At 36.2% G+C, this 22,150-nt stretch overlaps 1 protein-coding gene across 25 annotated transcripts in view; it reads right to left on the bottom strand.

Moving 5' to 3' along the window:
• Nucleotides 1-22,150, bottom strand: part of FREM1 (FRAS1 related extracellular matrix 1) — a 185,180-nt gene that overhangs the window by 76,918 nt on the left and 86,112 nt on the right. For 22 of the 25 annotated variants that reach the window (XR_014821338.1, XR_014821316.1, XR_014821317.1 and 19 more), the window contains 5 exons: nt 19,441-19,693; nt 14,584-14,778; nt 13,055-13,240; nt 6,920-7,116; nt 2,828-3,050 (listed from right to left, as the gene is read on the bottom strand). Coding sequence is in view for 14 of the 25 variants with exons in the window: in XM_021063573.2 (XP_020919232.2) it covers nt 2,828-3,050; nt 6,920-7,116; nt 13,055-13,240; nt 14,584-14,778; nt 19,441-19,693 (1,054 nt within the window). In the remaining 11 variants the exon portion in view is untranslated. Of the gene's footprint in view, nt 1-2,827; nt 3,051-6,919; nt 7,117-13,054; nt 13,241-14,583; nt 14,779-19,440; nt 19,694-22,150 lie in introns of those variants that run through there. The other 3 variants (XR_014821332.1, XM_084985029.1, XM_084985083.1) reach the window with 2 other exon arrangements.

The raw sequence follows: 22,150 nt of genomic DNA, 5'->3' as shown, positions 1-22,150 counted from the left end.
GAAAAACTTATTTGTAACATGACAAAAATATAAAAAAATATTTAATGATCCTTTATTAATCAGTATTAACTGACAGAAAAACAGGCAACAGACATTATTCACATGATCGATGACATGAAAATATGTTCAATCCTACTCATAATCTAAGAATTTCAAATCAAGGTAACAAAAGACCCCTCACTGACAAATTTGCAAAGGTTTTTAAAAATGATATCCAAAAACAAAAAAAGGAATTCCCATGTCATGGCTCAGTAGTTAATGAATCCAACTAGTATCCATGAGGACATGGGTTCAATCCCTGGCCTTGCTCCATGGGTTAAGGATCCAGCATTGCCGTGAGCTGTGGTGTAGGTCACGGACAGGGCTCAGATCCCACATTGCTGTGGATGTGGTGTAGGCTGGCGACTGCAGTTTGGATTCAACCCCTAGCCTGGGAACCTTCATATGCCACCGGGGCAGCCCTAAAAATGACAAAAAGACAAAAAAAAATGATATCAGTTCTTGATTAGGAAAATAGGCATACCCATGCACGTGGTGGCAATGACAAATTTTTCCCCAAAAGTGTTGTAAGTGCTGCTCTTTTTATATCGAGTCATCTCACTATAAAAATTTATGCAGAAGAAATATTGAGATAGATGCCAAGATTTATGTCACATAAATATATGTAAAATATTTATTGTTATGTAACTTACAATATCAAAATATGAAAATCTGCATATTTAAAAGGAGACAGTTGTAATAAAATTATAGTCTATATAATGAAACACTGTAATTATCACAATCATATTTTCAATTTAACATTTTAAAAGTAAAAAGATTCTTATAATAGTTGATAAGAAAAAAACAGACTACATAATATGGTAGCAGTTTCTAAGTTCTGTTTGTTTGGTGGGGGCAGAGGTGAGAATATACTAAAGTTTACCAAAAAAAGGAAGACGTAAATGAATCAAACTAAAATAGAGGTGAAAAATCTAATCTCTAAGAATGTCACTGAAATATTAATTTAGATGAAAATTTAAAATTTTTTCTTCAAAATGATTGTGTAATGCAAACAAAACTACATGCATATAATATTCATTTAATCTAATAATAATCACTGAGTGTTAGTTTTTAAAAACTGTCTTTCTCGAGAATAAAATTTGAATTACTATTTCTTTTGCCTTGGTCTTAAATTTCCAAAAATATTGTAACAGTATATTGTATTATTCACCACACACAGTTATTTGTCTGGTAATACCATTTCAGCTCTACAACCGATTTCTTTGCATATGATAAAACATGTTTGCATTTGAGAAACGTGTGAATTAGCTTTTCCAATTCAGATGATATGGTGCAACTCCTGAAACATAAACTTTGGAGCAGAGAGCTTACACTCTAGTTGGGGAAAGAAAAAAATTAAAAGACAATGGAGATAAGCATAGGGAACTATATCCAATCTTTTGACAAAGAAAATGATGGAAGATAATATGAGTAAAAGAAACATATATATGTATGACTTAGTCACTTTGCTATACAGCAGAAATTGGCACAATATTGTAAATCAACTATACTTTAATTTTTTTTTAGACAGTAGGAGTTCCTGCCATGGTGCCATGATCCCCTTGATCAGTGGCATCTCCGCAGCGGGAGGATGCAGGTTTGATCTCAGGCAGGCAGAGTGGATTTAGGATACATTGTTGCTGCAGCTGCAGCATAGGTCACGACTTTAGTATGGACATGATCCCTGGCCCGGGAATTGCATATGGCATGGGATGGACAAAAAAGAGAATAATAATAATAATAATAATAATAATAATAAAAAGACAGTAGGAAATGTCGAACAAGTGCTGGATGAAACAAATGGAGAGAAAGAAGTGTTTGGAAGGTGGGGTGAGCTCCACGGAGAGGTCCATAGTGGACTGATTCTGAAGGCTGGTGTTGTCTGGCACAGTGAAGGAGGGAAAGGACCACTCAGGAGGGGTAAACAGAATACCGGGAGGAAGGGCAGGAAGGAGAGTGAGAGTAGACGGTGATTCTAGAACCAGCACACTTTTCTCAAACATTTTAAAGCATGCATATATATGTTAAATGAGAAAAGATTAATTTTTCAAAAAGAATAATGAAAAAATAATTTGGGAGTTCCCCTCGTGGCTCAGTGGTTAATGAATCTGACTAGGAACCATGAGGTTGCAGGTTTGATCCCTGGCTCACTCAATGGGTTAAGGATCTGGCATTGCTATGAGCTGTGGTGTAGGTTGCAGATGCAGCTCTGTGGTTTAGGCCAGCAGCTAAAGCTCTGATTCGACCCCTAGTCTGGGAACCTCCATATGCCACAGGTGCGGCCCCAGAAAAGATAAATAAATAAGCAGATAAATAAATAAATAAATAAAAATAATTCAGGCTGTTATCCCAGTGGGTCATTTCCTTAAAGAACAAATTATCTCTTCAGATATTATGAGTTATTACATGTCGCTCTATATTTGCTACAAATGTGGAAGTTTTGGTAGAGAAGACTCAAATTTACGTCCATGATCTCAATAGTTTTAAAAAAGAATTTTTTACTAAGACATTAAAAGCTTGAGGTAATACCCCAAATCACAAATATCATTGTTATAGATGCTCTAAAAGTGAAAGAAAACATGTTATTTCCTGTTCAATTACCCACTCTCTCTCTCTGGGGCTTTTCACCCTGCATTAATCCAGAGCCTAGAGAAAAACCCTGGAGGGATAAATGAATAAAGTAGATGAATGTCATTTATTCACATCCTGTTTCTGTGATTTATTATTGTCTTTTCTGGGTTAAATTATTATAATCGACATCAACAAAGTGAAATGAAACATGGCATACCATTCTTGAGAAGTTCCATGGAAAAATTGTAAACAAGTTCGTGCTTCTGGTTAGGGCTGGCAGGCTGCTTGTATTGAGAAAAGTCTTTGATAAACACTTTGTTGATGAGGAAGCCATGACGTGGTTGGTGAGTGATGGTGAAGAGCAAAGCGTCCTTAGGAATGTCAAGGTCAGCAGCATTGATGATGGAAGAATCCAGCTCTCTCATCTGACCCTCACACACCTAAAGCAAAACAAGTCAGAAAAGTCAGCTACAGATGAAGTAAAACCTTTCTTTCGGCAAACTGCTCAAAATAAATAATTTTAAGATATCCTAGAATAATTTTAAGATATCCTTGCAAACTTTCCATGAGATTTATATGTAATATGGTCCTAAAAAGAAGTTTCTCATTTAACATGACCTTAGAAGACAAAACCAAATCCATTAATATTTCTCACATTTTTTTTTCTGAATATTTCAAAGCACTTCATTTCAAAGTCCTCCATGAAGGACCAAGGAGAATTACACATAATCTCATATCCATATAATGCATAATTTAAAGGTAGGGGGAAAAGCAACCAAAAGGATGCTTGCTTTCTGGAAGTCACAGAGTTCAGTTGTAAAACCGAGTGCAGACCCTGTCTTCAGATCCTAGCTTGTTATTTTAACCTTCTGGACCATGTTGCTTTCACAATTCTTGCGTTTCTGTTTTAGAAATGGCACAAATATCTGCTATTCGCATTGAATGTTTTTAATTTCTATCACTGTAGTAAAAATGTCTGTATTTCAATTACAGTCAGTAACAATGGAGAGGATGCTTCTGGATGCACAATGGTGTGTATTTTAATTCTGGGTACCTTATTTCTGCCTAATCATAACACCTTTAATTTTCCCGAATGACTTCACACTTCATAATCCTTCCAGCACAAAGAAAACTAAATGCATTTCAGCTCCTACAGGTTATTTAGAACCATGAGTACAATTGACATGGTACTTAGTCATCCTTTGTCTTCTTTTTCTCATAGCGACGAAATATTCCTGTTTCGTATTCTGAAATATAGCAAAAAGATCTAAATAATGTGAGTATAGAAGTTTAACGTGCTTATTGGGCACCTGCAGTGTCACTGTACATTGTGGAAATGTGCATATCCAAAGGAATCAAAGTCAGATGAGACTGGGAGGGCCTATCCATCAAGAATTATAATGCAAGGAAAATATCTAGTGCTACTAAATATGACTAAACAAGAAATGCAAGGTGTGAAGGAGCCGAGGAATGTCTTCCCATCTGAGTAGACATTTTAGCTGTGAAGGAGACATACTTGTAAAAATGAACTTTCTCTTCAATATCTCTTAATAACTTTGACAAGAGCCTTCCGACAGCTACTCTTCCCTGAATGTGTATAAAGAAGAATCATAACATCTGATATTTGAGCTAAAATTATGCTGGCTTTTTTTATCCACCCTACTTGTTAATAACTAAGATGGTATCATAATTTAATGCACAAGGATAGAATTATGAAATCAGGAAGCTCCCCTGTGGTGCAATGGGTTAAGGATCTGGCATTGCTGCAGCTGTGGTGCAAGCTGCAACTGTAGCATGGGTTTGATCCCTGCCCTCCCAAAAAGAATTATGAAATTATCTTTGATGGAAACTTGTCTTTTTCTCCAAAAACTTAAATAAATAAAGTAGCCTGAAAAGATGTTCTAATTATCTTTCTTTATAAAGCTTGGGGTTCTTGGACTCACTGTATGACAACCATTCTCATTTACAAAATGATAAATTCATTCGCAAGATGGCTAGGAAACTTGATTGAAAAAACTGTGGGATTCTTTTTTGCACATTCAATTGTTGACTGAGGTTATACATAGATGGTTTAGCTCAATATACACATAATGCAGAAACTCACTAGTAGACAGCTTTGAAATGGATTATAATAAACTAAGACCTCAATTTATTTATTTATTTATTTTTTTGCAAGTTGCAGCACAACTTGATGGGAGCCCAGCTAGCTAAAAAATAAATACCCTTTTTTTCACAAGAGAGCAAAATAAATATGCCCATTAAAAAAATCGCTTTAAGCTTAAAGCCAGCTCTTTCAGGAACACATGGGGCTCCATAGTTGTTGCTTTTCAACAGCTTCTCCAAGGAATGCACTGAGGGGAAAAAAGTATGATTACTTTCAGAGAAGAGCAAGAGACAAATTCCCAGTGGCCTAATTATTTCAGAAATCCCAACCCTAGATACATACAAGACAAGAGAGGTAGGGATAGAAGGAATCATTTGTGATTTTTTTTTTCTTTCTCATAATTACTGAAGTGCTCTCCAGAGAAGTCCATGTGCCAACAGAAGAGGAGAGGCAGGAGCTGGCTCTTAAATCTCATCCTGAGGTGGCTCTCCTATACCATTAAGACTCAGTAGAAAATTAAAATCAAATAAAGACTTCAGCATTTAGAATCTGATGATTCTTACTGGAAAATAAGACAAAATAATGGTTTCAAAATAGATAATGTGCTTTGGTTAATGTCCAAAAAAAAAAAAAAATGACAAACTTAATGACAAACAATAATATGAATGTACCTGTTTATTAAGGGTTTTCTATGTGCCTGACCATTCTGATCATTGTGGCTACCCCCAAAGAAAGATTTGATACACTCTTTGCAGATGAGGAAACAGAAACAAGGAGAAATAACTAACCCAGGACCTTACAGCTAGCACACAGCCCCTTTTATTCCAAAGCCCACGCTTATTCATTTAATCGTGATTTGCTATCCAAAAATACTTTTTATATTATACAAAAATAATTACACAAACATAATTATAATTTTTAAATAATTATACAAAATTAGGATTGCTTAAAAAGGATTATATGCTGATATGAGAAGATTTACGTATACAAAATTAAGTTTTTAAGTGTTTTTTAAGTAGATAGTAGGGTATGATTTTTCATTTATAGGTAAAAAAATACAGAAAAATCACATATACACATACATATCACTGGCATGTGCACAAATTATTTCTGTGGGAATTAATCACTAAAAACTCAACTGACGGAGAGTGACTATGGGTAGGGTCTGTTGAGGAAGGAGAATTTCATATTTCACTGTGTATGCTTCTCAATATTCTAACTTCTTTAGCCCAGAGTATCTATTATTATTCTTAAAAAGAAAACAGCTTTTGTCTTAGCAGTTCTCTCCTGGGCCATTTTAACTACATATCTGAATTTTTAAATAAAACCGACAAATATTGTTATGTACTATAAAAACCATTTTACCTGGGCTGTGGGATGGAAATCCTGTGAAATCAGATTGTTATGATCATTATACAACTACAGATGTGATAAATTCATTTGAGTAATTAAAAAAATGAAAAAAAAAACATTTTAAACTGCATAAAAATAATAGTCCAAATTTTATCTTTTTATTTACTGTATCTTTATAAACAGCCTATAATTTGTGATTTAGGAGCCTCTTCTACCATCACACTGGCTAAGAGGATGTGCAGTTGAAAATAAGACCACTTGGGTGCAAAACCCCCTATATGCCACTTACCTCCAAGCTGTGATCTTAGGCCACTAACTTAATCTCTCTTTTTTTTTTTAATCTTTTTTTTGGGGGGGGGGCGTGCCCACAGCTTGTGGAAGTTCTTGAACCAGGGAGCAAACCTGTGCACAGCACCGAGCTGCTGCGGTGACAATGCTGGACTCTTAACCCACTACACCACAAGGGAACTCCATTAACTTAACCTCTAATTCTTATTTTTGCAGTTATTAAATGGCAATAATATCATCACTCTAAAACCCTATCATGAGTATTCAATATGAATACATGTAAAGGGTGTGGAGTATACCTACAACCTAGTATATACTCCATCCTATAGATATGCAACTCTAATAACAACCATGCAACTGCTGTATGTTAGCAATTATTATCATTACCATCATCCTTAAGAAAAATATTTTTCAAGTGACTGCATTAAATAACATAGATTACTGCCCTCCTTACTCTTCATCAACTTAAATGCAAGTGCACTGAGACTAATGTAAACTGGCTAGGTGAAAATGAAAATTAGAAAATGATAGAAGAGAAAGGGAATGTTCTGATATCATTCTTACAGTAAAATTCTGCACTACAAAGTCAGGAGCTTCATCATTTGTGGGGTTGATGATAATGTAAAATGGTATCTCCGAGGAGCGTTGCTTCCCATCTGTTACATATACCATGAACTGGTCGGCCGTTGGTTCCATCCTCAGATGCCTGGACTGCACATAGTTAATGTGCAAAGCCTTCATGTCTTTCCACTGAAATGAAGCTAGAGCACACCAAGATGGAGTAGGTAAGTAAGAAAAAGATTTATTTTCCAAGCTACCGGTCCTCAATCCTTAACCCAATAGTCTGTTTCTCAGGAAAGCCATAAGCAATTACAGCAGTTGACCTAAGAATGAGCTATTAGGGGCTGCTATAACGGCTATCAACCATCGACATAAAAACAAATATCCATAAATTATAAGGAAGAGTTAAAATTTGCATGGAGAACAGAAGGGCAATAACTGCTAATCAGGATGTGTAGGGATTTTGTAAACATTCTTTATGGATTTGGAATGAATGTCAGAGAGACCTTCCTTTGATTAAAACCAGTGCTGCTGTGTGAGCAGTTCTTGTCATGCTTGAATAAGAAAAGGACCATCTCTTTCATATCAAGGCAAAATAAGAGTAAATCAATCATCTGCCTGCTTGACACACATACTAAGCAACAGACAGGATTGAGTGGAATTAACTGACCTGGTATTTTGGTGATACTGCCTTAAGTCATAAGAGAAAAATGCTCTTTGTTGTATATTAAGTTACAGGAGAAAATGCATAAACTGTAAAACAATTCATCTTTCTCCCAACTTTACAGAGATAAATTCACATAAGATTGTGCAAATTTAAGGTGAACAACATAATGATTTGATACATGCATATATCACAAAGTATTTATCAAAAGAAGGTTAGTTAACATATCATTAAACCTCACATAATTACCACTTTGCTATTAGTGTTATGATGAGAACATCAAAGCTCTACCCTTGAAGCAACTTTGAGGTAGGTAATACAATACCGTTAACTATAGTGATCTTACCATACTTTAGACCCCCAGAAATTACTCGTTTTATAACCAAAAGTTTATAGCCTTCAAACACTATCTCCCCTGTGGAACCCCATCTCTGCCATTGCCATGCTTCAGCCTCTGGTAACCACTATTCTAGTTTCTGTCTCTATGAGTTCATTATTTTTAGATTCCACCTGAGACCATACAGTATTGGTCTTTCTCTGTCTGATGAACTTCACTTAAAATAATGCTCTCAAGGTCCACCCAATATTGTTGCAAATGGCAGCATTACTTTCTTTCTCATGGCTGAATAATATTCTACTGTCTATATATACCACATTTTTTTGTCCATTCATCCATCAGTAGACACTTAAGATTATTTCCATATGTTAGCTACTGTGAATAATGCTGTAACGAGCATGGAAGTGTAAATATCTCTTCAATATCCTGTTTCCATTTCCTTTGGTCAGAAGTGGAATTGCTGGATCATATGGAAGATCTACCTTTAATTTTTTGAGGTGCCTCCATAGTGACTGTACCAATTTATATTCCCAACTAACAGTGTACCAGGGTACCCTTTTCTCTACATCCTCACAGCATTTGTTATCTCTTGTCATTTTAGTAAGAACCATTCTAACAGGTGGGACGTGATGTATCATTGTGGTTTCAATTGTCATTTCCCTGATGATTAGTGATGCTGAGGACTTTTTCATGTACCTGTTCCACCATCGGCATGACTTCTCTGGAGAAATGTCTGTTCAAGTCCTCTGATCATTTTTTAATCAGATTGTTTGAGCTTGTTGTATTGAGTTATATAAGTAATTTATATATTTTAGACATTAATTTTTATCTGAGGTATGGCTTGAAAATATTTTCTCCCATTCTATATTTGCCTTTCCATTTAGTTGACTGTTCCTTTTCCATAAAGAAGAAAATTTAGTTTAATGTAGTCCCACTTAATGATTTTTGCTTTTTTGCCTTTGCTTTTGGGATCAAATTTTAAAAAAAGTTATCACCAAGACCCACATGAAGGAGCTTACTGCCTATATTTTCTTCTAGGAGTTTTGTGATTTCAAATCTTATATTAAAGTCTTCAATCTGTTTTGAGTTAATTTTTGCTATATGCTTTGAGATAGTGATCCAGTTTCATTCTTTTGCTTTGCATGTGGCTGTCCATTTTTAACAGCACCATTTCTTGAATATATTTTGCTTTTTAGGGCTGCATCCACAGCATATGCACGTTCCCAGGCTAGGGGTCAAATTGGACCTACATGTGCTGGCCTACACCATGGTCACAGCAACATGGGATCCAAGCAGCATCAGCAAACTACACCATAGCTCCCAGCAATGCCAGATCCTTAATCCACTGAGTGAGGTCAGGAATCAAACATGCATCCTCATGGATCCTACTCAGGTTCGTTACTGCTGAGCCACAACAGGAACTCCCAGCCCATTGCATATTTTTGACTCCTTGTTAAAAATTAATTGACTATATATACATGGCTTTATTTCTGGGCTCTCTATTCTGTTCTATTGATGTATGTGTTTATATTCATGCTAATATGATACTGTTTTGATTACTATAGCTTTGTAATAAAAGCATGAAATCAGGAGGTGTGATGGCTCCAGTTTTGTTCCTCTTTCTGAAGACTGCTTTGGCTATCTGAGGTCTTTTGTGGTTCCATACATATTTTAGTATTGATTGTTCTATTTCTGTAAAAAATGCCATTGGGATTTTAATAGAGATTGCACTGAATGTATAGATAGCTTTGGGTAGTATGGACATTTTAACAATATTAACCCTTTCAATCCATGAATATAGGATATTTTTCAGTTTGTTTGTGTCTTCCTCAATTTCTTTCATCAAGATATCAATTCTGGAGTTCTCGTTGTGACTCAGCCAGTTAAGAACCCAACAAAGTGTTCGTTAGGATGCAGGTTTGATCCCTAGCCTTGCTCAGTGGGTTAAGGATCCAGCATTACCAAACACAGACAAGGCTTGGATCCGGTGTCGCTGTGGCTATGGCATAGCCTTGCTGCTGCAGTTTCCATTCAACCCCTAGCTGGGGAACTTTCATATGCTGTGGGTGCGGCCATAAAAAAAAATCAATTCTACATCTTACAGCTTTTTGTATATAAATCTTCTACTTCATTTAATTTATTCCTAAGTATCTTATGGTTTTTGATGCTAACATAAATGAGACTGATTTCTCTATTTCTTTTTCAGATAATTTATTGTCTGAAAGAAAACTGATTTTTGTAAGTTGGTTATGTGCCCTGAAACTTTACTGAATCTCTTGATTGGTTCTAACAGTTTCTGGTGAAGTCTTTAGAAATTTCTATGTATGATACCATGTCATCTGCAAACAAAAACATTTTATTTCTTCTCTACTGATTTGGAGGCCTTTTATTCTTGCTTGCTTAATTGCTCTGGCTATGACTTTCAGTACTATGTTGAAAAGGAGTGATGAGAGTGGGCACCCTTGTTTTGTTTGTGATCTTGAAGGGAAAGCTTTCAAGCTTTCACTGTTGAGTATGATGCCAGCTGTGGGTTCATCATACACAGCCTTTATTATGTTGAGGTATGTTCCTTCTATACTCAACTTGTCAAGAGTTTTTATCATAAAAGTATGCTGAATTTTGTCAAATGCTTTTCTGTACCTACAGAGATGATCATAGGATTTTTGTCTTTCATTCTATCAATGTGTATCATATTTATTGAATTGTCTAAGTTGAACTATCCTTGCACCACATGTATAAATACCACTTGATCATGGTGTATGGCTTTTTGATATGCTATTGATTGCTTTGCTATGTTAACATTTTGTGGAGAATTTTTGCATCTATATTCATCAAATGTTTTGGTCTGCAGTTTTCTTTTCTTGTAGTATCCTCATCTGGCTTTGGTATCAGAGTAAGACCAACCTTGTAAAATGAGTTTGTAAGTATTCCTTCTTCCTCTTGCATTTTTGGGAAAGAGTTTGAGGAAAAATAGTGCTAATTCTTCTTTATATGTTTTGTAGAAATCACCCGTGAAGCCATCAGCTCCTGGGAGTTCCTTTGTTGGGAGATTTTAGATTACTGATTAAATCTTTTGTTATTGATCTGTTCAGATTTTTTATTTCTTCAGAATTCAGGTTTGGTAAGTATTATGTCCCTATGTTGTCCAATTTGTTGGTGTATAATTGTCCTTAGCAGTCTCTTAACGAACTTTCATATTTCTGTATCAGTTGTAACGTTACCTTTGTCATTTCAGATTTTATTTATTTGAGTTCTTTCTTTTTCTTGATAAGTCTAAAGATTTGTCAATTTCACTTATCTTTTTTAAAAAATTAACTCAGTTTTGTTGATCTCTTCTATTGTTTTTTTCTATTTTATTTGTTTCCACTTTAATCTTTGTTATCTCTTTCCTTCTGTTAAGTTTGGACTTTATATATTTGGACTTTATATATTACTGTTTTTCTAAGTACCTTGAGGCATAAGGTTAGGTTGATTAATTTTTTGATGCAGCTTTTGCTGCATTTCATGTTTTAGAGTGCTGTGTTTCCATTTTCATTTTCAGATTTTTTAATTTCTTTTTTATTTCATCTTTGACCCCATTGATTGTTCAGAAGTGTGTTGTTTAATTTTCATATATTAATGAATATTCTAGTTACCTCCTGTTATTGGTTTTAATTTCATACCCTTATGGTCAAAAAAGATACTTGGTATGATTTCAGTCTTTTTAAATTTGCTGAGACTTGTTTTGTGACTCACCATATGATTTATCAACAATGTTTCACGTGCACTTGAGAGGAATGTGTATTCCTCTTTTGTTGGACGGAATGTATATATATGTCTTTTTGGCTCATTTGGTCTAACACATCATTCAAGTCTAATGTTTCCTTATTGATTTTCCATCTGAAAGATCTATTGTTGAAAATGGGGTACTAAAGTCCCTACTATTATTGTATTTTTGTGTATTACTCTCTTCAGATTTGTTAGTATTTGGTTAATATATTTAGGTGCTCCAATGTTGTGTGCATGTACATTTACAACTATTATGTCCTCTTGATGAATTAACTCCTTTAACATTATATAATGACCTTCTTTGTCTCTTTTTACAGTTTTGGCTTAAAGTCTATTTTGTGTATAATAAGCATATTGCTCTCCTTTGGTTTCCATTTGCATGGAATATTTTTTTTCCATCTCTTTCTAATGAGCCTGTGTGTGTCCTTAAAGTTGAAGTGAGTTTCTTATAGGCAGCATATAGCTGGCTCTTGTTTTTTGTACACATTCAGTTACTCCATTAATAAGTAATCTTAAATCCATATTTCTCTGATATTTAAGACAGGTATGCCCTGGGCATGCTTAAAGAACAATTACTTCATTTATTTCTAAAGTGTTGTCCTTGGACAATTTTGTTTTTGGTGTCTGTTTTCGTTTTGGTTGTTTTGTTTTTGCCTGAAACACTAGAGCTGTTTAAGTATCTGAGATAGTTTTTTTTGGGGGAGGGGTCTTTTTAGGACTGTACCCGTGGAATATGGAGGTTCCTAGGCTAGGGGTCAAATCAGAGCTATAGCTGCTGGCCTACACCACAGCCACAGCAAACCATACCCGAGCTGAATATGTGACCTACACCACAGCTCACGGCAATGCGAGATCCTTAATCCACTGAGTGAGGCCAGGGATCAAAACTGCGTCCTCATGGATACTAGTCAGATTTGTTTCTGCTGAGCCATGGCGGGAACTCCCTGAGACACATTTTGGTTTCAAAATCAATGTCATTATCTTCAATACTTCCATAGTATATTTACTAATCTTTTCTGCCAATATTTTTTAAAAGTGCTAAAAAACTGAGAATGAGACTAGTGAGTGCCACCAGATTTATTCTATCACAGTATTCTTTCAGAGCCTTTTAAAATATTATTTCTTCAGTACTTATTCTTATATTTTGCACAAGTGAAATTCCACTTATTGCAGAGTAAACTTCCATACATGGGGAAATTAAAATTAAAAACAATAATATTCAGAAGTATCAGCAATAATAATAAATCCTTTGAATGTATATAGTGTTTTGAACATTTCTGAAGTCCTAACCCAGTTATTAAACATGATCTAACCTATCAAAGTCATAAACATAGGTGAAATTACTGCTGGACATGAAAGCATGACTTACCTATGCTGATGCCCATATTGCTTTTTTCAAAACCTTCAGAAGGGAGTATGTTTTCAAGGTAGCCGAACTGGGGAGGAGAAACCAAAACAAATTCCAAGTCATCTGCTGCAGTGTCAGGGTCAGTGGCAGATAAATGGTTAATGGTAAGGGCTGCTGAGAAACCCTCATCTACAATGAACATGGTACCTGCATACAAATAATAATACAATTATGACTTATTGTGAAATCCTCTAGTTAGAATAGTGAGGACAAAAGGGAGTGATTTAAATTCCAATTCAGGGACGCCTCCTACATGCAAATACACTTCCGTGGAAGATGTTCATTTCCTTTGACATAATTCTCCTTACAGTGAAAATATTCAGGGGTAATGGGTGGAATTTAATTTGACTTATGGAATTATATTTTTTCCTTGTATAAGTAAGCCAGACAATAATGGAAAGACAGCAGAAATACTAAATGCTCCAGTATAGCCCTTTAGTCATTCTCAAGGAACTCTGATTTCCCTTGTGTCCCTATAGAAGTGACAAATGAAAATAAGAATTGCCAAACTGTTTTAATGATAAGCCACTAAATGTGGTTTATGTGCTTTTCAAGATCAGTTGTTACCTCTGTTTGTCAGAGCGTTAATTGCCTGAGAACTATTATGAATTGCTCATAACGAACATTTTTTTTCATGCCTTGGTGCTTAATTATTCTGCAGGGATAATGCTTCCTTTCCAGAACATTGCTTGGGAGATAGTTTGCAAATTACAATAACATTCATACATATGCTTGCATTTTTTTTCTGAGAGGCAGAACATATACATAACGCCTATGAAGTGATGACTTTCTAAAAAGCAAATAAGGTTAAATATATATAAATGGTCTCTCTGGTAAACTCATTCTGTTCTAATAGAAATTATTATGGATAAAATAAATTACTCTGTCTCCAGCAGGCAAATGATGTTTTCCCATGTGAAATAAAAACAGAATATTTGAGGATTACAATGTTGTCCTCATTCCAAAACACACATACACACACACATTGTTTCTTAATATGGAATTATCTAAGTTTTTAAACAAGTAAATTCTTTTGCTCTGTAATATTTTATAGATTTTGGAATTTCCGCAAATTTGTATTGAGGTAATTATCCAAGGCAATTCTGTATGGTGGCTTTCCCTTTTTTTTTTTTTTTTTTTTTTTTTGTTAATCTTTTTAAGGCTGCACCTGCAGCTCATGGAGGTTCCCAGGCTAGGGGTCAAATTGGAGCCACAGCTGCCAGACTATGCCACAGTCACAGCAACGCAGGATCCATGCCATGTTTGTGATCTACACCACAGCTCATTGCAACGCCAGATCCTCAACCCACTGAGCAAGGCCAGGGATCGAACCCTCATCCCCATGAATGCCAGGTTCGCTAATCACTAAGCCACGACAAGAACTCCGGGTTTTCCATTTTCACTGTAAGTCTAGTGCATCATTATTTCACTGGACCACAGGTATGACTCTAGGTGAAGTAAATGACCTTTAAGAAAAAAAACATTGTCACCTATTGCAATTGAAGGTGAGTAGTTGTCCACTGGATATACTGTGATGTTGAGATCATACACCGGAAAGGACTCATGAATAGGGACAGCTGCATGAGGTCCACTGTAGCAACAGCCATTAACAAAAGGGCCAGCTTCTCTGTCTGAAACCACCAACGTAATGGTGTCAAAGCAAGGCACCAGGCCAATCTCGCCACCTAGAAGACACAACTTTAGCTGAAAACTGACTTTTAAAAAATTTAGAATAGCTAGAGAAAATCTAGTCACACTTCTTCTACAAGCATAGAATGGCAAGGGAAGGAACTTATGTGGCTAAAACATAAAACTCAGTTTTGTCACTATGAACTTAGGGTCATGAAAAGAAATGCATGCCCATCTGTTGCCTCTGGTGAAATCTCTGCAAGCCATCTATCACCATACAGAGGGCCAAAACAGGGCTAACAAGAGTCTGACAGTTCACAAAAGAACAAGGGAGAGAAACAAAGCTTGACTCATTATAGTTTTACTCTTCCTTCATGATTGTTAGTGTTAAGACCAACCTGAGGGAGAGCAGAAGTCACTCTTGTCCCTCTGGTAATTGTCTTCCCATTTGCATTAACCACCTTATATAAACAAACATCAACTAAGAAAAAGCTGGATAGGTGAAACACAAAGATAATCCACATCTTTGTCATTTGTTTCAATATTTTCCTTGACTATATAATAGTCAAGATGTTAACAAAACAGCAGCAGTGCCTGGAAAAGAAGTGGCATTTATTTTCATTTTCTTTTACTCTTTAGAGCTTACATCTATGGGATTCAAAATGGCCCCAACTTAGGCAGTGAGAGGAAGAAGAAAGAAAATGTTAGGACTAGATAATCAGTAAATAGGACAATGTTCTTTTTGGAAGATTGTCCTATTTGCTAACTAACAGCACAGAGGTAGGAATGCTTGCTATCCTGTGGACAGAACAGTCCTGCAGATGTGCTTCTGGTTATTCTCATGCATCACTCTGAAAATCCCAAGAGGAAAGCAATTATGTTTGAAGCTTTGATGAGACTAGGGCACGAAAGATCAGGGACATCATTTCTTTTCACAAGACAAATTGGTCAAATCTACAGAGAATTTTGCTTGGTATTATTCTACCTGTTTAAAAAAAGAGCAAGGGAAAACCAGAGATGATACTGCTGAGCAACCAAGTAATCAATGGATGAGAAAACTAGACTTATTTTAAAAACAGAGTTGAAGGTGAATTAGAATTAAACAACCAACCTTCAAGTTTGGAAAAAGTAAAAAAAAAAAAAAAAAAAAAAAAGACATCTCTCATCCAATCACATTTTATAGAAAAAGATATTGACATAAAGCTTGTTTATTCATCACTCACTCAATAAATATATTTCTAATGCCTATTATGTGACAATTTATGTTCTGGGTGTTCTAGCAGAGAAAAAGGCAGACGTGTTGAAAATGTCAAAAGACTGTTCAAAACTATGTCAAATGTCCAAAGACCTACTACATGTCAGAAGTTGACACAATCTAATGGTAGAGAAAGAAATGCAATTTGGTTAGATTACCACAGAGTGTGTATGTATTAAGTGGAACCACATGAAATTGCTACTATTAAGCCATTTTTTACCTATTAAATGGAAAATTCATCCATCTCAGCCTGATTATGTACTAGGTGCTAGAGGTGAAGGAGGATGAGAGTATTGGCTAACAATGGCATTGGGGGCAGGGCACTCATGCTAGAGAAGTCTTTTCAGATGGTCTTGCTGGCTTTGTACTGACTGAGCATTAAATGATCAGTAGCTTACAAGGCTGATAAGGCAGAGAACTGGGGGTTGGAAGAGGACATGTAGAGAGAGGGAGTTGAGAAGAGAAATGGAAAAATCTTTCTAGGAAAAGAAGTCAGCTTTAAAAAAAAAAAAAAGCAAACATGGAACATTCAGTAAATGTAATTTCAATATAATGGAAACCTAGGACACATCTACAGAAAGAGCTGAAAAAGTTGGCTGAGCGTTAAGCCACAAAAAAGGTTACAAATATGGGTAAAAGAATTCTTTACCTTGAAATGAAATAGAGTCCAAAGATATGATTTATATTTAAAATGGTTAACTGTACTGCTATTTGAAAGGAAATTTTTAAACAACCTCATGTTTAATGTTTGTAGAATAACAAATTAATAATGTAATTTTATATCATAAACTATTATTCCATTATTAAAACATGTTTACAACAATTTTGTGACATTTAATAAATATTTTAACAAACATTTTTAGGTGATAATCTAAATAAAAAGTAATCCACAAAACTACACATACAATATGATGGCAACTATGTTAAAAATTACAGTTAGAAAATACTGCAACGTTAGGAGTGATTATCTTTGAGAGACAAATAAGATGATTTTTTTCAAAACTTCACAATACTCTTTCAAGTTTTCCGCAATAAGGATGTATTATTTTCATAATCATAGAAATAAAACAGAATTTTAAAAAAATGATGACATAACTGTTCTCTGGTGATCTTTAGAACCAATGCATGAAAGAACAGGGCCACTGAAACTACAGTACCTACAGTACTACGGTTCTCTTTAGTTAACCTAGCACAGTGCTAAATAACAACCAACTGAGTAACTGAGTGACTATTACAAGAAAATATAACATTCAAATATAACATTCAAATAACAAGACTTCATTTGAATACAGAATTACTGCTAATTTTTCAATGTAATCAAAAATGTCTACCCAAAATAATTTGTCCCAATTACTCCTACGTCTTATGGGAAAAAAAAATGTTAACACTCCCTTACATGGCCATCACACCGAAAGAGAGCTATACCTGTGTACACCTGTTGCTTTGCACCTTGGACAAGGCCCAGGAAGAGAAGATAGATTCATCTCACTCCCAATTTATCTATGCTGCATAAGCCTACCAAAAATGTTAAAATTATGTATCAAACAACAATCATTGATGTCTGGATTGCTTTTCTGCTAGTCTGTTTGAGATCGACCTGGGAAATCAAAAAGAAGCATCTAGCTGTGAGCTCTTGAGGGGCATTTAAAGATATCGAGCAAGTGGATCACACTCCTCAGAAAAGGAAAGGGTCAACCAACCTATCCTAAGATTTAACATAGAGAAAAAGATGAGGAAATACCATTTAAAGAAAAAAGATGTCTGGCGGAGTGACTAAAATGTGCCATGCTAACTGGCCATGTGACCACTGATATTCTAATAAATCATTGTTTTGCAAAGTACATATAAAATATTTCAAAATGTTTCCTCCCATGTCCAAATTAATCCTTAACTATCTCAGCCCCCCTCCTGGAATTCCACACCCGCCCCCAATCTCACTGCTTGTATTCTGTCTCTTCAAATAAGAAAACAATTTGAATTCCGATAACTCTGGACCACTCACCTGGCCTCACACACACCCTCACAGAATTTACAGGTTAGAGAGGCATGTGGATGAGTACACATGAAACTTCATGGGAGTGGGATAAAAGTTAGCTAGAGGAGTATATAGTATTATGACTGAGAAAGTGCCCCCAACTTGGAAATCAGATGGGTGATGACGTGATGATCGGCAGATAGTCACACTGTCATATTTACATGTGACTGGGTTTGTCGACTACTTGAAATCAAAAATCCTTCATATTAGGGTCTGTATATACTCCTCTCCTCTGTAGCCCATAGTGCTCAGTACTATGCCTTGCAGACATCAGATTTTGAATTAACCTTTTTTTTTTTTTTTTGCTTTTTAGGGCCATACTCGTGGCATATGGGAGTTCCCTGGCTAGGGTTCAAATAGGAGCTGCAGCTGTTGGCCCATGCCACAGCCACAGCAATGCCAGATCCAAGTCATGTGTGACCTACACTGCAGCTTGCAGACATGTTGGATCCTTAACCCACTGAGCAGGCCAGGGATTGAACCCGCATCCCCATGGACACTAATTGGGGTTGGTTACTGCTGAGCCACAACAGGAACTCCTGAATTAACCATTTCTTTATGTGAACATCTTACATAAGGAACAAATGCCACCTGGATAACCACATAATACAGTGCTATACATGTAACTACAATGCTAATAAACAAGCATTTACTGTATTTCTAATCTATGTCCACCACTGTCACATGCTGAGGGTGAGTTACACAAAAGTGTAAGACATCATTTGTGCTTTTCAAGAACTCAAAGGGAAGAGCAGTTACTTTTTAGGAGGTACCCGGTAATCAGAAAACTTTTCAAATTAATAATGTAATTATCTTAGGGAGCCTACTTCAGGCATTTCAGTTATGATTTATGGATCCAGAAGCTATGATGGCCAGTCTTACTCAAAATGACTGAAACAGGTATGAGGACAATCCAGGGTATATCGAAGTCTATGAGGAAGCATCAGAAACAGAGTGGCAATAATTCTTGCCTTTCTCCACTCAGTGAAATTCATTATATTACTGAGATCAAGAAATACTTCTGAGGAGTTCCCACTGTGCAGCAGTGGGTTAAGAATCTGACTGAGGGGCTTGGGTAGCTACAGAGGTGTGGGTTCAATCCCTGGTCCTGTGCAGTGGGTTAAAGGAACTGGCATTGCTGCGGCTGTGGCTTAGGTCATAGGTGTGGCTCAGATTCAGCCCCTGGCCCAGGAACTTCCACATGCCTTAGGAGCGGCCATCCAAAAAAAAAGAAAAAAAAAAGAAAGAAATACTTCTAAATATAGTGATCACACTTGAAAAATGGGACCCAGGCTGCTGCTGCTACTTGATTAATGGAAGCAAACATTATGACAGTTAGCTTATCGGAGCCCATAGCAAGGAGTGAGCTAAAACTCTGTCACATTGCCACATCCCCGCACTAAGTCTAGTCATAACACTGTCACTTACCTGTGTGTTTGTATGTCACAGCCCCTGCCATAACATCTCCCTGAGAAAACTGATGCACCGTCACTCCAGCTTTCCTCACTGCCCCATGCTGAGGTTCTCGAACAATCACAAACATCAGTTGCAGATCATCACTGTCCACATCGGTGGCAAAGATGTGTTCAGAGGTGATAACCACCTCTTCACCCTCTGAGCAGGGCACCATGGGGATGAGGTCCGCCTTTAAGACTGGCGGCTCGTCATTTATAGGAAGCACCTAAGCAGAGAAAAAAGGCTTGTTTTTAAGAAAAAGAAAGCAATGGCAAGTTGCTCGACTGGTAACCCATAGCTCATAACTGTAATGACAGGCATTTTCCATCTTCCAGCCACGTGAAACAATAGCCATGGAATGTGGCCAAGCAGGCTGAATCTTTTAACTTTCCCCATATGGACCATCTTTCCAGACATGACCCACAAGAGAGCCATTTTAGGTAGGAATGGGAGAGTATAGTTATGGTTTTCCCATTTCTCAAAGCGCTCGTTTGTTTCTAGGCAGACAAAATGTAAATGTAATATAAAGCCTCCTTCACCAAAGCCCTTCTCCTCCTCAGTTAAATCTACACATATTCTAGAAGAAATCTAGTCCTTGTTGTCAGATGCATTTACATTTACCACATCAACATTATTTATATTTCAAATTACTTGATGATTACAAAACTTTCCTCCGCCCTCAACTTCCTGCCACCCAGGAAGTTTCTTTGGATTCATAATAAGCAGCAGCTGCACTTCAAACATTTTGAGTTAAATCTGAAACTCCATAACCATTAAATCAATGCCAGTTTTCAACTTGATAAAACATTTTTCTCTCACTGTCGTGAAAATAAAACTCCAAGTAGAAAGGAAAGCAACAAGGGATCACATTGGCTCTCTGAATTTAAAAAGATTTTTATAAAAACAGACTCGCAGACATAGACAGCAGACTGGTGGTTGCCAAGGAGGAGAGGGGAGGGAGGGGACGGACTGAGAGTTTGGGGTTAGGAGATGCAAACTATTACATTTAGAATGGACAGGCAATGAGGTCCTACTGTACAGCACAGGGAACAATATCCAGTCTCTTGGGATAGAACATGGTGGAAGAGAGTATAAGAAAAAGAATGTGTATATATATATATATGTGTGTGTGATTGGGTCACTGTGCTATACACGGAAGTTGGCACATTGTAAATCAACTACACTTTAATAAAAATAAAAAAAAATTTTAAATATTGTAGCCATTTGAAGAGGTCTGTCTTCTAAACAAGAATGAAGAACACTGCTCCTCTGAGTTGAAAACTACAACTTGGTATGTGGTGCATGTTTCTTTATCAGATCTGCCCTGTGAGTACTCTCATCCCTACGTTTCCTTTCCCCATGATTCAGCCAATGAGATCTTTTTAAAATGAGACTTTCATCAAATCACCACCCTGTGGGAACTTTCAGTGGCTTTCCAGTGTTTCTCATAGGGTATCTTTGGCCTCATCTCATGCAGTGCAGTGCCTCTGCCACTCCACTCCATTTTTACCCCAAGACAGTGTGCTCTTCATATGTCAGGTCTTTGTACCACCTGTGCTTCCTTTCTCTGCCTCTTGCCTGGTGTACACTCCCCTAACTCTTTGTTTGGTAACCTCCTCCCCTTCAGGCTACATGGGGATTCCTCCAGGAAAAGTTCCTTACAGCTCAGACTCACTCGGAAACTTCTATTGTTTACTCTCTTTTACTACTGTGTTTACTTGTAGATCACATCCATATTTTAACTATTATTTCAGTGATAATGTATTTAAAACATGCCTTCTTCTCGTGCCCATAAACTCTAAGAGAAAAGGAATTTTAAGTCTTGTTCATCACCATCATACCTCAAGCAGTTAACATAGGACCTGGCATATAGAAGGCACTTGTTATTTATGGAATAAATGAATGAATGAATATAACTACATATACATGCCTGGTTATCCTGTGATTTCAACAGGCTAAGAACTCTACCGCAAATATACATGGAATTATGTTGACAACTTCCTTTAACCGGTAGAGGGATGGGGTGATGTACCCAGGCTTACTTATTTAATTAAAAGTATAAAAAGTATGCAATACTCTATTCAATTTTCTATTGGCTTATTAAGAAACAATATCTTTGTTCAAGTCTTCTGAGTAGATTCATCGAAGACCCTCTTTATTGTTCTTGACTCTATCAGATTAATCTCACCACTACATTCATGATCATTATCTTGCAGCAGTTCACAAAATAGCCTCAGCTTTCAAATGCATAATAAAGTTCAAAGCAACAAAATTAAAAACATTCCTCCTGGATTAAAAAAAAAAATCACAGGATTTCCATCCCATAACCCAAATCCTGTGAAATTGGATTGTCATGATCATTATACAACTACAGATGTGATAAATTCATTTGAGTAATAAAAAAATTAAATTAAAATTAAAAGGAATCACATAAAATTGTTCAAAAATTGCCTCTATCTCTGCTTGATTTTTCAAAGGCCATGACCTTTTATCTAAAAAGTAACAATAAATAGACTCTTTTCCCCAATGCACTGTTTACTGTCATTAATAAGAAGATGGGGTTGGAATTTTCACCTAAAATTTGCTTTGCAGGAAAAAAAAAAAAAAAGTCCTTCATAGAAATCTTCTCTACATGTAAAAGTCTACAAATAAAGAAAACTCTCCTTTTTGAAGCTGAAATAAT

Source organism: Sus scrofa, chromosome 1, assembly GCF_054392235.1.
Source record: "Sus scrofa isolate SSC_HxYL_T2T_F1_AM1 chromosome 1, Sscrofa_HxYL_maternal_Yorkshire_Landrace_v2.0, whole genome shotgun sequence".
Lineage (NCBI taxonomy): Eukaryota > Metazoa > Chordata > Mammalia > Artiodactyla > Suidae > Sus > Sus scrofa.
This window is presented reverse-complemented; position numbering and strand designations above follow the sequence as displayed.